General features: G+C 50.9%; 1 protein-coding gene across 2 annotated transcripts; it reads left to right on the forward strand.

Annotated features, from left to right (window-relative positions):
- Positions 1-286: 286 nt before the first annotated feature.
- CD5L (CD5 molecule like) lies at positions 287-11,163 on the forward strand. Of its 2 annotated transcripts, XM_011237550.3 has the most exons (6): positions 288-458; positions 3,433-3,459; positions 6,156-6,506; positions 7,718-8,035; positions 8,742-9,062; positions 10,199-11,163. In XM_011237550.3, exons 1-6 carry the CDS (start codon positions 362-364, stop codon positions 10,201-10,203), a joined length of 1,119 nt encoding a protein of 372 aa, XP_011235852.1. In that variant the 5' UTR covers positions 288-361; the 3' UTR covers positions 10,204-11,163. The 2 variants fall into 2 exon arrangements, with proteins under 2 accessions (XP_019665750.1, XP_011235852.1); XM_019810191.2 differs by lacking the exon at positions 3,433-3,459 and having other exon boundaries at positions 287-458.
- The last annotated feature ends 4,110 nt before the right edge of the window (positions 11,164-15,273 follow it).

Raw genomic sequence — 15,273 nt, forward strand, 5'->3', positions numbered from 1 at the left:
ATGCAAAGATTGACCCCTTGCCTCTGGATTATAGTGCCTCCAAGGGCCACTTGAGATATCTGCTATGGTCTCTGGCTTCTCTGTTCTCCAGAGGTGGATGGAGCTGGGATGCAGCAGAACCAGGTCAGCACAGCTTAGGTTTTTTTGTAGTTTCCTTTCTTTTTCTGTGTTTTTCTGCCAGTTCTGGCTACCTCCCTTCCTCTGGGGTTATGCTGAGCTCAGCAAGCCCAGTTTCACCAGCTCTGCCCCCTGTGCCCATTGGCTTCTGGTCATCTGGTCATCTGATAAGACTTCTGATAATGCTTCTGCTGCACACAGGACCTGCCTTGCTCTGTCCTGCTGACACACTTGGCAGCCAAAGATGACTCTTGCTGCTCCAGGGCCTCCCCCTGCCTCAGATTTCAGCTCAGCACGTCCAGCAGCCTGGCTCATGGCTCTGCTATTCTCCTTGATCCTCGGTGAGTACCCCTGCCCCTGCTGGCTGAGGCTTCAAAGTCTCCCCGGAACTTTGATCAGGAGAATGCTCTCCCCGCCCAGCCAGTGAGGATCCTGCTATCTTTCAAGGAACAGCTTCACCTGCTCTCCTGCCTTCTCTGTGTCTAAACTCAAGCTGCTTAATCCATACCCAATTTATAATCCATTTGATCACCAGAATTTTTTCTGTTTCCCTTTATTTGCACTGACAAATTTATAATAATAGTTTATCCCATTTCCCTTTTTACATACATTTCCCTAAATGTATTCTTTATAAAAAGACAAATAAACTGTGGTTTGCAGCATGTAGAGCAAGAAAAGGAGGAGAACCGCAAGACAGATACCTTTCACAGGTCATACTGTCCAGGTTCCCCTCAAAGGTGTTCCATATAATACTTCCCTAGGGTCCCCCAGTTTCTTATCACCCAGATTAATTTACTGTAAAGGGAGGTTTTGGAGTCAAAGGGACCTGAGTTTTAATCCTTGTTCTTAGGATTCTTAGCTGTCTGAATTGTTAAAATACCCTCTCTCTCTGGAATCCTTCTTTCATCTGTGAAATGAAGGTAATAGCATGTTCTTCAGAGGTTTGTTAGGAGACTTTCCATGAGATAATGAATTTGGGGCATCTCACAGTGCCTACGAGGTCTCTTCCCTAATCAGTCACATCCATTTTATTGTCTTGATGATCTGAAGCGTCACCAAAACCCACACTAGCACTTACGTGCTCTCGGTGGGGTGCTGGCCGAGTTCCGAAACACCGATACATCCCCTATATCACCTGCCAGCTGGTCCAGCTCCGTCCAGAGTGTCTTATCACCACTTCCCCTGCTTTCCTTCAGCCCCACCTCCTTCATGAAGCCTCTCTGGTTTGACTACCCATAGTCATCTACCCTGCTCCAGAACTTTCAAGTCCCTCTGGGGCTCTCTCACTTTCATATCTGCATATGGGGCTTGACACACTTGGTTTCCACTGAGTGTACACAGGCTTTGTGCTTTTTACTAGATGTGTGGGGTGTTATATGTCATATGTTATATGTCATATAATCTTGAATTTACAGACAAGACCTCACTGGTCTGAGAGTGGCCACATCCTGGAGATTAAGGACATAGGATTATTTAGAAATTATTTGGAAATGAAAAGAAGAAAATATTCCAGAACAAGCTACTGAAATTCTGGGATCTGCCCGAACAACTCTAGACCAAAGCTATTAGCTCGAAATATTCCATAAAGGACACCTGGGTGGCTCAGTCAGTTAAGTGTCTGCCTTTGGCTTGGGTCATGATCTCGGGTTCTGGGATCACGTTCCTCATCAGGCTCCTTGCTCAGCTGGGAACCTGCTTCTTTCTCTGCCTGCTGCTCCCCTGCTTTACTCTCTCTTTCTCTCTCTGGCAAATAAATAAATAAATAAATAAATAATCTTTCAAAGAAAAGGAAATATCCTATAAGATGCAGGGGTGGGGCATGGCTGTTCTGCAGTTCAGAATGCCTAGGGCCTTGGGGACCACTGATGGCCACAGGGCTCAGGACTCTCCACGGCATTAGAAGGGAGCCTAATGCAGCGAGGAGCCTGATCACCCAGGGGTCCTACAGGGAGAAACTGTGACGTCCTATGAGGTGCTAGAGCTTAAGCCTGGGGTTTGGAACCAAATGCTTTCTGACCTGTTGATCAGGAGTCAGCAAACTACAACCCACAAGCTAACAATGTTTTTTACATTTTTTTAAAATAAAAATCTTTATTTTATTTTTTTAATGTTTTTTAATTATATTATGTTAGTCACCATACAGTACATCCCTGGTTTTTGACGTAAAGTTCGATGATTCATTAGTCCCGTATAACACCCAGTGCACCATGCAATACGTGCCCTCCTTACTACCCATCACCAGTCTATCCCATCCCCCCACCCCCCTCTCCTCTGAAGCCCTCAGTTTGTTTCTCAGAGTCCTTAGTCTCTCATGCTTCATTCCCCCTTCTGATTACCCCCCTTTCTTTATCCCTTTCTTCCCCTACCGATCTTCCTAGTTCTTATGTTCCGTAGATGAGAGAAATCACATGATAATTGTCTTTCTCTGCTTGACTTATTTCACTTAGCATTATCTCCTCCAGTGCCGTCCATGTTGCAGCAAATGTTGAGAATTCGTTCTTTCTGATAGCTGAGTAATATTCCATTGTATATATGGACCACAGCTTCTTAATCCAGTCATCTGTTGAAGGGCATTCTCGGCTCCTTCCACGATTTAGCTATTGTGGACAATGCTGCTATGAACATTGGGGTGCATATGGCCCTTCTCTACATTTTTAACCAATGGGAAAAATCAAAAGAATACTATTTTGTGACAGGGAAATCTGAATGCCCATGTCTGTAAACAAAGGTTTATCGTAGCATGGCCATTCTCATTCATACTCATACACACACGTGGGCTGCTCTCCTGCTACAGCGACAGCGCGGAGCGGTGGTAGCAGAGACCGCATTATCTGTGATCCCGCCCTTTACAGGGAGAGCATGCTGAACGTGGCCCGAGCGCAGTGCCAGTGACACAGACAGATCCTGCCCGTGCTCCGTGCTGCCCTCATAGCCTTGCTGTCTTCTGCACCAGGGCCCTTCCCCATGGCCCAGAGGCCGCACACCACCCATCCGCTTCAGGCAGTCATCAGTCACTGTAATTGGCTAGAACAGAAAGCGAATCTCTCCATGCCTGGGGTAGAGCAATATCACGTGTACAGGGACATGTTGGGCTGTGGTAGAATTGGCCTTTGTGCTTCCCAGTCGGTGTCCATGTGTCCTTCAGGGCTGGTCGCTGCAGGAGAAGGTTTCCCTAGGACTGACTTTGGAGGCTCTGTACCCAGCACTCTAGCTGCCCCACGAAGGCTGGCAAAGACTTTCTAGATACCTGTGTTGTTTGAACAAAGCCTTGGGATTGACTCTATGATCTTACTCTCTTCCTTCTTCTCTCCTCAGCCATTTGCACTGGACCTGGTCTCTTAGGTAAGACTTTCTGGGGCCCTGAGAGGGAGGCCTCCAAGTTTGGAGATGGCAAACTTGAAGCTTCCTGGGGGCATGGAGAGAGGCTCTAGTTCAATACAACCTACGTAGATTCCCTTTCCGCTTTCTCTGTCCGCCCGCTCCGTCCTATGTGGGTGGGTTTCCACCTCCAGAACCTGGAAGGGATTTGGGTGGTGTTTCCTGCAAGGGGATTCCCTCCCACTTGGCCTCTGTGACCTAAAACTCTTGGCCACCTCCAAGTAGCAGACGGCTTTGTTTAGGGGCTCAGAAGGTAGCTCACCCCCTTGCCGGCATATCTGGGAGAGGAACTTCCTTTTGCCCTGCCGGGCTCTACCACTTCCAGGTCCCTCCGCCAGCCTGAGTGGCTCCTTTTAACTAGAAATGCATCTACGTATGTGCAGTGTGGGGTTTGACCAGCAGGGGGCAGGCTGGATTTCAGCCTCCTCTTGCCACCTGTGTGAGGGGTCCTTGGACCACACAGGATCTGCACAGAGAACGGGTCTATCAAGAGGAAGGGTGTGGTCTCCAGACTTGAGGGGGTTGGTTATGGACCATCAGCTTCTTATACGTTATCCCATTGGTCTTTTTCTCTTGGTGATAGAGGCTTTACCAGAGAGGGACAGCCACAGACTCTGCAGTGAACATGGGGACCCACACCAGCAGGATGTAATTCATTTCTTACAGCATTGCCGCCTCGGGTTCTCAGTCTAACAGTCAGATTACATGGTCTTTTTTCCTGTGGTGTCCAGGGCTGTCCTCGCCGCTGGTGCAGGCACCATGGCTCTACAGCTTTCCCACAGCCCAAGTCACTGCTCCTCTACCCCCAGCCCTTCTCTCAAGCTATCAGCCCACAAAGTAGGCTGAGGACACTGCCCGGGAGGCAGCTGTCCCGATGGCCCCTCTGCCCTTCTCTCTGGCTTTCAAACCTCTTCTCAGCTGAGTTTCTTTGACACCGAGGTTGCTTCTTTCTTTCATATTTTTTTCTTTCTAAGGAGGTGTTCTAATCCCCCTTTCCATGGAAAATAAAACTCATTTAAAGCCAGAATTTTACAGTTCAAAATCAGATAACACGTGCACGATCGTGATGGCTAGTGTTCCCTGGAGTACAGAATAATGCCTTCTAAACTCTAATCTTGCAATGCTGCTTCTGGGGGACTCTTCTTGAGTTCTATTTATACCCTGTAAATGTAGGTGTGCCAAATGAAAGCTTTTCTTAGTTTTTTGTAGTAAAATTTTAAAATCTCTTTCTAGCCTCCATTCCTCATATTGCTTCCCTCAAAACACACATGGAAGAAAAGGAGACACAAAAACAAACGAACAAACCAAATGTCAACTTCCAATGCACTCTAAAATCAACGAGCTCAGTGTTTTCTCACTCAGAAACTTCTTCTGGGGTTGATTCCGGGTTCTAGGGAGTTTGTGCAGAGCTGAGGCAAGGTAGATGGTGGAAGATCTGGTCCTCCAAATTCATATTCCATTCTTGCAGGTGACTGAGTCACGCACATGTCCATGAGGTCATAGGGTATGCCATAGACCAGTGATCACGTGTGGCTCCTCCATGTGCCCCAGACATGTCTAGATCAACAACCCCATTCCATGGAGGCATGGCCCATTCAGCACTTCTGTATCATGTTGTCACTTGGGGGCTGCCAGAACCCTTGTGGGGTAGCCCCAGACCCCTTAAATATAATTTCCTGGAGGGCGGCAGTGCTCTGGGTTCATAAACCAATACCTAGAACATAGTATATGTTCAACAAAAGTGTGTTGCTTTATAGGCTCTTCTCTGCTCTCCCACAGCCATTTCCACTCCATGTCTGTGTCTTGGTGGAAGAGGGAGAGGATTTGCATCAGCCTTTTCCACCCTCAGAGTTATGGTCGGGAAACAGAATCATGTTCTGGATTCCTCAGAACATATCCGGAGGCTCTGGAGAGGCTGTCTCCTACCCCAAGCCCTAGAACCCTCTAGACTAAGAATCTGACGGGTCAAGGCTCTGAGCCTTCCTTCACCCACTGCTCTTTGCATTCCTCTGAGCTTGGTTCTTGGGCATAGGAAGATGTCATGAGAAGCAGCAAGGATGGGTAGTGGGGGATCATGAATATTGGGAGAGAAAGAGACTCAGCTTGTTCAGCCCAAGTTATATCTAGACAGCCTGCCTCAGTCCGGCTGCCACAGGGAGAGACAGAGGCAAGAAAAGACAACACAACAGAGCACATCTCTACACTTATGCTCTGACCTGGGGCTTCCACTGCTTGGCGGTGTGAGCATACATATGTGGTGTCCTGAAGTGGAGTTTCTTGGCGGGGTAAATTAAGAATGGAGCCGAAGTGGAACTTAGGAATGGGGTCCTGAAGCTCCTCTTCCTTCACTTCCCTTTTTTTTTTTTTTAAAGATTTTATTAATTTATTTGACAGAGATAGAGACAGCCAGCGAGAGGGAACACAAGCAGGGGGAGTGGGAGAGGAAGAAGCAGGCTCACAGCGGAGGAGCCTGACGTGGGGCTCGGTCCCGCAACGCTGGGATCACGCCCTGAGCCGAAGGCAGATGCTTAACCACTGCGCCACCCAGGCGCCCCCCTCCACTTCCCTTTTAAGCCCCCCTTTCTCAGCCCTCAACATCCCACACCCTCTGGGAGTGGTGGAAGGGTTCCGAGATGCCTGAATTCTCTCTCACCCTCCAGACGCCCAGCCAAGGTCCCACCCCTTTGGTGGGTCTCCGTCCAGAGTGCGGGTGGTGGGAGGTGACCACCGCTGCGAAGGGCGGGTGGAAGTGCAGCAGGACGGCAAGTGGGGCACCGTGTGTGATGATGGCTGGGACAAGAACGATGCAGCTGTGGTGTGCCGGGAGCTGGGCTGTGGAGCCGTCAAGAGGGCAATCAGTGGTACTTCGTTTGGACCACTGACGCAAGAAGATCAAAAAATCTTCATCCAAGAATTCAAATGCAGTGGCATGGAAGAGAGCCTGTCTCAGTGTGAAAGGGAGGATTTTTTCGACTGCACCCACGAGGAAGACGCAGGAGTTGTGTGTGGATGTAAGTACTATAGCCCCACGCCCTGTACCACCCGACCTGCAGGCCACCCTCCCCTGTCTTTTTTTTTTTTTTTTTAGATTTTATTTATTTATTTGACAGAGATAGAGACAGCCAGCGAGAGAGAGAACACAAGCAGGGGGAGTGGGAGAGGAAGAAGCAGGCTCATAGCGGAAGAGCCGGATGTGGGGCTCGATCCCATAACGCCAGGATCACGCCCTGAGCCGAAGGCAGATGCTTAACCACTGCGCCACCCAGGCGCCCCCCCACCCTCCCCTGTCTTAACCGCCACTGTGACTTCTCACGTGGCTAACCAGCTTCTCACCCTTTGCATCTCACCCTTCTCCACTGTGGGCCCTGCAGAGGAGCCTGAGAGCCTGCTTCTCTCCCACACACACACACACGCACACGCACTCCCGGATCCATCCACCACTCAGTGTTGGTAGAAGAGTATAACCCGTGTCTGGAGCTCGAGTTGGGGGGGAGGTATGAGGAAGAAAAGAGCCGGCAAGGTACGATGTATGTTTCCTGGTTTTCGCCCCTAAGAAAACCAAGTACGACGCGTGATTTCCAGTTCTCAAGGGTTCCACCCATGAAAGAGTGGACAGGAGATGCTCTTAGGAAACCAACACAACATTTTGCCTTCTGTGCATTAATAATGCCCTCACTGTATGCACTTCCCGTTAGACTGTGATTTGCCCGCGGGGTTGGTCCGTATCTGCTCTTTGTCACCCTGCAGACTGTTCCCAGGGAAACAACCAATAAATCTTTGCGCCTGATGCTGAGTTCTCACGCCTACTTCTTAGATCGAAGGTTGGGAGCGCTAGGCCACGATACTTGGGTGACAATGCTGAAAATGAACCAGGATTTTTTAGGCTCGGACACATTGTGTGTGTTACTATTGCATCTTATTTTTTAAAAATCTATGCAATCCTTCTACTTGCCTCTTATGAGGAACAAATGAGAATAAGAATGAAAATAACTTGAAAAACTAAAAATGTTACGGAAATAATTAATTCACTTGGAACTGAAAAATGGCATTCATTCCATTGATTCACGGATCCGATCCTTTCAACGAGCATCTATTGAGCAAGGCTAAGCACTCCAGACACATTGTACTAAACACCGAGAAGAGAGGGACGTGCCCGTGGAGCTCTATTCTGGGAAGACTGCGTTCTTGCTTGAACAGACGCCCCCTCTTTCCTTTCCCACAGTCCCACAGACCGTGCGGCTGGTTGATGGCCCCAAACCCTGCCAGGGCCGAGTAGAGGTGAAGCACCAAGGGGAGTGGGGCTCCGTGTGCAAAGCAAGCTGGAGCTTCGCAGCCGCCAAGGTGGTATGCCGGCAGCTGGGATGCGGACGGGCCATACTGACCCGGAAATGCTGCAACAAAGCCACCCAGGGCCAAGGGCCCATCTGGCTGAGAAAGGCATCATGCTCAGGAAAAGAAATCAGCCTTCAGGATTGCCCTTCTGGGGTTTGGGAAAAGAGCAACTGCACCCACGATGACGACATGTGGGTGGAATGTGAAGGTAAAGCCCACGGGTCCAGAGACTAGATTCGTTCAGCCATTTGGTTGAATTGGATTCCATTTAAGCAATGTCTTCAGAGAGATAATCATGCGTCAAGTGACAGTGACAGAGTCGCTCACTTGGGCTGCTCATCAATTCTCATCTATTTATTTATTTATTTATTTTAGAGAGAGAGCACGAGTGGGGGGAGGGGGAATCCCGAGGAGACTCTGCACCGATCATGGAGCCCCATGCAGGTCTCCATCTTACACCCCTGAGATCTTGACCCCAGACAAAATCAAGAGTTGGGCACTCAACTGACTGAGCCACCCAGGCGCCCCTCTTGTATTTTTAAAACGCTGACAACAAGGCCTCCCTCTGTACAGGAAAGTGGTTTCAGGGATAGTAGCTGCTAGATTACGGTGAACTACTAGTGTGTTGAATTCCGCGTGGTGGAGACAGAGCGCACCACTCCATGTGTTGTTGAGCTCTTCAATTTTAAAAAACTATGAGCCAATCACTTATTAATATTAGGTTTTTATAAATTAGACACAGAAGTGGAAAATCCCAGTTAAGGAAGGGACCTGGGCCACACGGTCAGGCGCAGAGAAGGGTGTAGACATGGAAACTCAGTGGAGGGTCTCACGTGCTGATGAGATTTGAGTGTAGGGGAACTTCTCTGTCCGCCCCTGCCTCCTTCCGCTCTCACTCCCTCCTGCACCTGCAGATCCCTTTGAACTGCAGCTGGTGGGAGGAGACGACCGCTGCTCTGGGAGGCTAGAGGTGCTGCACAAGGGCGAGTGGGGCACCGTCTGTGATGACGGCTGGGGAGAAGAAGCGGACCAGGTGGTATGCAGGCAGTTGAGCTGCGGGGACCCCCTCTCTCCATCTGCCAAATTCCGGAGAAGATTTGGCCCTGGGGTCGGCCGCATCTGGCTGGACGACGTTGCTTGCTCGGGAAAGGAGAGGTCCCTGGAGCAGTGCCCACACAGATTTTGGGGCCAACACGACTGCAGCCACACAGAGGACGTGGCTGTGGTCTGTGCAGGTAAGTCCTGGGGCAGAGAGTTCATGGGGATGGCATGGGGGGAGGGGAGGGATGGGGTCTCCCACCAGGCTGGTCACCTACTTGACACTTACTTCAAGGGATACAAGTGAGGCATTTGGGCAAGAAATAGAAATAATGATGATACTAATAATAAACTCCATACTCTAGACTTACTGATGTGAGAGCGGGACAGGTTTTCAAAATTACTGGATCAACACCCTCGTGTGAAACATGAACAGAGTGAGAATCAGAGAAAATAAACAACTATCCAAAATCATAAAAATTGCTTTGAAATGGTGGGGCAGAACTAAAGTGACCTGTCCTGACTCTGAACTCAGGGGTCATTCTCCCAGATGACCCCAACCCTCACACCCCAAGTTTAAACTATGGGAGACGGTCCCACCTCATTCTACCTGATGTCACTCCACGGGTTCTAGGTGAACCTGTGGGAATGGGGCTGGGCTAGGGGGGCTCTTTGGGAATGCCCGGGAGACAGTCTTTCCAGACACTGGGGGGACCTTAGGCCTCTTCAGAGGAGGGAAGGAGGAAGCCCTGCCCCAACTTGAGCCAGGAAATGCAAGCTGAGCCCCTGGGGGCTGAAGCCCAGCTTGGCAGGCAGGGTGGGAATGCAGGGCTACTTGGCTTAACCACCCTGCTGTGGAGCCGGGGGAGGGCTGAGGTTGACCAAGGGCTTGATGACCAGCTAGTGCCCAGAAGAGGAGGGATTTGGTCATGGAGGACTACAGTTTGAGCCCTGGCGCTGCCATTTTGAGGGTCTGTAATTTTAGACAGCCACTTAACTAGTCAGGACCTCATTGTTTCCATTTGTAAAACGGACAGACCCCTGACTGCAAAGAGTTTCGTGACTGTGTGAGGGTGAGAAGTGTCCATATGGTGGACACCGTTTGTGGCAGCTGGCTGAGTAAGCCCTTGGGGTGCTGCACCTGAGTCCAACTTGGCTCACATTCGCACAGGACGTGAGTACGTTAGGGTCTGGGAGGGCCTCTCTTTCCTATTCTGGGGCCCAATTGTCTTTCTCGGCCTTGAATGAAATGAAATAACGGCCTTGAGCTTGAATGAAATAATCCTTTTTGACGTGTCCCCATCCTTACTGTACATTCTTCTTCTCTTTACAGAATAGTGGCCTGGCCTACCTGAAGCTCGACCCAACCCCCACACAGCTCCCAAGTGTCCCCTACTTCTCATGGACCCTGATTGGCCCGGCCTGAGCCCTGGGCTGCAGGCTGTACCCGCCTCCCGCCCTCCCCCAGCAGGCATCTGAACTCTGTGCCCTGTCTTGCTCTGGAGACAAGCGCTCCCGTCATTGCCTGGAGATGCAAGCTGTTGAATGCCCTCTGCCAGGGAAGACGAGCTCACGGTCACCATCTCCTCATCGCAGACCCCTGGCACCGGCTCCGACCTGTGCGGCCTCTTCTCGCCCTGCCTGGGATCCCCAGGCTGGTGCTCTGACCCGTAAGGGCATCATCTGTGTCTGTAGAGAGCATGAAAGGAACCAGACCATTACGTGGAACTTGGGGGGAAGCTTTGAGTCTTTTAGCTCTTTTTCTCATGCTTGGGGTGATCCCAGCAATTGAAAGCACCTCACTGGCCTCCTGCCTCTCAGTGATGGCACGTTCTTTCGGGAGCGGAGCAGCGTCCTGTAACCCTAGACGCTTTCACGGTACTTGGAAGCGATGCCTGCCCCCCCCGCCACGAATGCCTGCAATGAAACCCCTTTGTCGACCCTCCATCACGGCTAACCAACGTGGTTGCCTTTAATCAAGAAGGGTCTCACGAATGCGTTCTAACTGATCCAAGGAAGTGTGTTGGCGGTGGGGCTGCCTCTGGAAGGAGGGGAGGCCGAGGCCGAAGGCGGTTGGGGAGGCGGGCGCTGTGCTTCTTGCCGATCAGATGACACCACTTACCCTGTATCCCGTCCGACACTGGCACCTGCAAGCCTGAGGCACAGTGATGCTAGGGAGAGGATTGGGACTTCACTCTAAAACTCGGCAGCCTTGGACTCTGAGGCTAAGCTGAGCACCTGATGTATGCCTGCATTTCCGATGCCTAATAAAGCGGACCGCACGGTCTCTACAGCTGCTCCCTGGGCAGGGCACTTGTCTTGCCGCCGGGAAGCAGGTGCGCCGGTTCTTCGTGACGGCCTCTGGCGCAGCGCTGGGCAGAAGAGAACCTGCCGGCAGATGGGGCCAGCTGTGTTACAGAGCCTTGTCCTCCTGTCTGTCCCCTAGCATGGGAACGCAGAGCAACCCGGCTCCATAGTAAAGAAGAGAAGGCCTTGACAAATATGCGGAGATCTACCCTGCCGACTCAGAGCTTGCCTTTATCTGAGCAGCTCTCTTGACCTGATGAGTTCTTCCTGATTTTCCCTACAGACTAGTGTCCTGTTCCCTTCACCCCACAGTAGCTGGAACCCCGAGGTCCACTGAACTGCCTGCACCGAGTCATTGAAAAGCTGTTTTATCCTCAGTAGAGCAGACAGGGTTGGAATGCTACAAGGAACTTCAAATTCCCCTTAATTTCTATATTAAAATTTCATTTGTTTCCATTCCGGGAAGCCCCCTGAGGCCCAATCAGATACAGTAAGAGCTCTTAGGACAGACAGGATGAATCCCACCCGGAAATGAGAGCTGACAGCAGCATCAACAGTTAGCGTTGCTGGAGGAGAGCAAATCGCAAAGCTGACCCTGGCCCGTTGTCGGGGCCAAGTGGTGCCCACAGTGGGCACATTAAAAGAGAGCATCAGCCTGAGCAGACTAGCTTGCGACCCTCGCCGCCAGGGCTCAGACACCACTGTCTTCCTGGACACGCCACTGGTGTCTCCCTCTTGTCGGAAGACACACCAGCCGGCCCTGCCAGCCCGGCCCTGTCCAAGTACCGCTCCCCTGGCGCTCTGCATTCGGGGGGAGTGCTGCCTGGGCAGGCCAGGGATTGTGAGCTGGTTTACACTTCTCCCCCAAGAGACCCTCCTGAGACCCTTGCCAAGTCCAGATACTTAGGCACACTGCACTCCTGGGCCCACACATGTGCAGTGTGCGCCCCTTCATCTGGCCTGGAGCAGACGAGACCTCTAGGCCCATGCGGCTGGGGACCGGCCACAGGCACCTGCAGAGTTTCCAGTACACAGAGGGCCCCCACCCTGAAAATCCCCTGAGGCAGCAGCAACAGGTTTGCCACATTCGGTGCCCACCTGGACTTGCTGCAAGGTAGGGTCCTGGGCCTCGCCAGCCCACAGGGCTCCCAGATCTGTCATAGTAGAAGACACTGTGGGCAACGCTCGGGCCTGCTCGGACAGGCAGGTCACTCACTCTGTCGTCAGTGGAATATTGTCCCCGGGTAGGTGAGTCACGGCTTGAAGCTGCATGCGGCTTGTGACCCTGCTTGTCCCGCCCCTTGTCACTGCACACACACCTTCACGCAGCTGGGGCAGCTGGGGCAGCTGGGGCATAGTCCCCCGTAGAAGGGGGCCAGCCCCTGAAGTCACCCTGAGCCAGCTGCAGATTCACTGCCCTCTGGCCCCTTTTGGGACCTGCTGCTTTATGGTCCCTGGCTTCTCCAAGCCACCAGGGCTCCCAGGTGTCTCTCCTAGGTAGATGGGGCCATGTGGCCAGTTCTTAGAACGGACGTGACGCCTTGCCACCAAGGCCATTGACAGAGCTTGCCTCCCCCTGCTCTCTCTCCGCGTCTGCTGGCTTGTCAGGGAAGACCCCAGCGACACACGGGCGGGCAGAGCCACCCGAATGACCGGGTGGCAGGCACCTCATCCAGTCTCAGGGGACGGCGGCACGATAAGAAACAAGTAAGACCCTTATCAAGCCAGGGAGATGTTTGGGTGGCTTATTAAAAGCACTCAGCCTACTCCGACTAACACAGACATAAACAGTTTTCACAAAATCCATGACATGTCTTCAGAGCTCACCGACAAACTCGGAGGCGTGCTCCGCTTCCTTGGAGGCCTCTGAGTACCTAGTACTTGGTGCTTACCAGCGGGTGTGCCACCTGCCACACTCATAATGTCATTTCGTATAAAGTAATCGTATTTTATTTCTGACGGTCTCCTGAGCCTTCTTGTTTTTAAACTATACCCAACATGTCCACTGCAGACATTCTGTGCGTGTGTATTTTTGGACTTTATTATTATTTTTTTAAGAGCAGTTTTAGGTACCCAGCAAAACAGAGAGGAAGATACAGAGAGCTCCCACCCGTGCACAGACCCCCCCCCATTGCCAAGGTTCCTCACCAGGGGGTGCATTTGTTACAAGCAAACTGCTTTGACGTGTCGCCACCCAAATCCTGTAGTTTACACTGGGGTTCATTCTTGGTGTTGTTCTACGGGTTTGGGCAGATTTATAAACATGTACCCAGCATGCTAATGCCACGCAGAATAGATTTATCTCCCTGAAACTCGGCTGAAGTCCTCTATGCTTGCCTACCCCTCCCTCCCTCCAGCCCCCGGCAGCCACGGATCCTTTTACTGTCTCCCACAGTTCTGCCTTTTCCAGAATGTCCTAGAATTGGAACCACACCATACGGGGCCTTCTCGGACCGGCTTCTCTCACTTAGTGATATGCCTGTAAGCTTCCTCCGTGTCTTTTCATGGCTTGATGGCTCATTTTTTTGTAGAGCTGAGCAATATTCCATTGTCCAGAGGGACCCCAGCGTACTTATCCTTCACTTACGCAAGGACCTCTCTTGCTTGCTCCCAAGTTTTGAAAACCATGAGTGAAGCTGCTATGAACACCCATGGGCAGACTTCTGTGCGGACGTGTTTTCAACTCCTTTGGGTAAAAAGTAAGGGACATTTTAATTTTTTTAAATTTTTTATTTTTTTTGATGTTTGCAACTTTATTATTTTTTTATAATAATTTTTCATTATGTTATGTTAGTCACCATACCTAAGGGGCATTTTCAAACAACACAGTCCTGTCCTCCTGGCCACAGTTAATTGGTACCACGAGTGGGCGTCTGTCCCAAGCTGGACGGATCAGCTCATCCCAGGAGATGGAAACTGTGACTGAAAGTAGCTGGACTTGGAGCAAATCAACCCAGGAGCTGCGGGTGACCGTTTTCCACATGCCGGGTGGATCAGAGAATGAGAGGAAGCCCTTCCACAGAGACACGCTAAAGGCATGAAACAGAGGAAGACAGATGAGAGCGAGAATCCAGACAGCATCTCCTGCCTCTGCTTCCTGTCTTTTTCTGGAGTCCAGCTGCATGCCGCGTGTTGGGTTCTCTGACAACTGCTGTATGCTTATCATATACACTTTATGTATAGATATATACACAGATACAAATATATATGTACATTTTTTCTTCCAAATCTTTATTTAAATTCTCGTTAGTGAACATACGGTGCAATGTCAGTTTCAGGAGTAGAACTCAGTGGTTCATCACTTGCATACAACACCCAGCGCTCATCACGAAAAGTGCCCTCCTTGGTACCCATCCCCCATCCAGCCCATCCCCCACCCACCTCCCTCCATCAACCCTCAGTTTGTCCTCTGTCGTTAGGAGTCTCTCGTGGTTTGCTATATATATTATACATTTAAAATTTTGATTGAATTATCCCATTGGTTTTTGTCTTGCTAACCAAAATATCCCTAACCAATTTTCTTGTTTACAATTAAGAAAGCGACAGTTTACTCATCTTGTGTAAAGTTAGTTCGATGAGCCCGTTTGTTCATGACTCAGTTCTCACTGCACTTACAGCATCAGGTTACCTGTCTGAACAGGCGAGGGCCAGGACCTGTAGCCAAGATGCCCCTACGACACAGGCAGGTGACTGTGCGTCCCAGTGCTAGCCCTGGTCCAGCTTGAGGTCATGACCTCCCTTAAATCATCAGTCGCTGACACCCCTCCAGCCACGTCGTGTCCAGGCTGCTCTCTCAGCCTCTTTCCAGACGACATCTGAAGTCAGTCTATTCTTGACTGACTCAGTAGACCCAAGCGACACCAATGTCTCTGCTGGGCTGGTGGACGCTCAGTGTGAACGAGGCATGGTGACAGCCTGGAAGGAGACTCGGTCTTGCTAACCCGGGAGGAGAGAGGGAAACATCGGTCTCTGGGTGGGCCTTCTGTTGGACTCTGTCTCTGTGAGAAACTCCACATGAATTGTGACCCAATACATCTCATCTGTAGTAGTGACAAGACTTATCCCCAGTGGTTATCCCAGAGACACAGAAAGGGAGCCCTG

The sequence above is a fragment of the Ailuropoda melanoleuca genome, chromosome 8 (assembly GCF_002007445.2).
Source record: "Ailuropoda melanoleuca isolate Jingjing chromosome 8, ASM200744v2, whole genome shotgun sequence".
NCBI classification, from domain to species: Eukaryota; Metazoa; Chordata; class Mammalia; order Carnivora; family Ursidae; genus Ailuropoda; species Ailuropoda melanoleuca.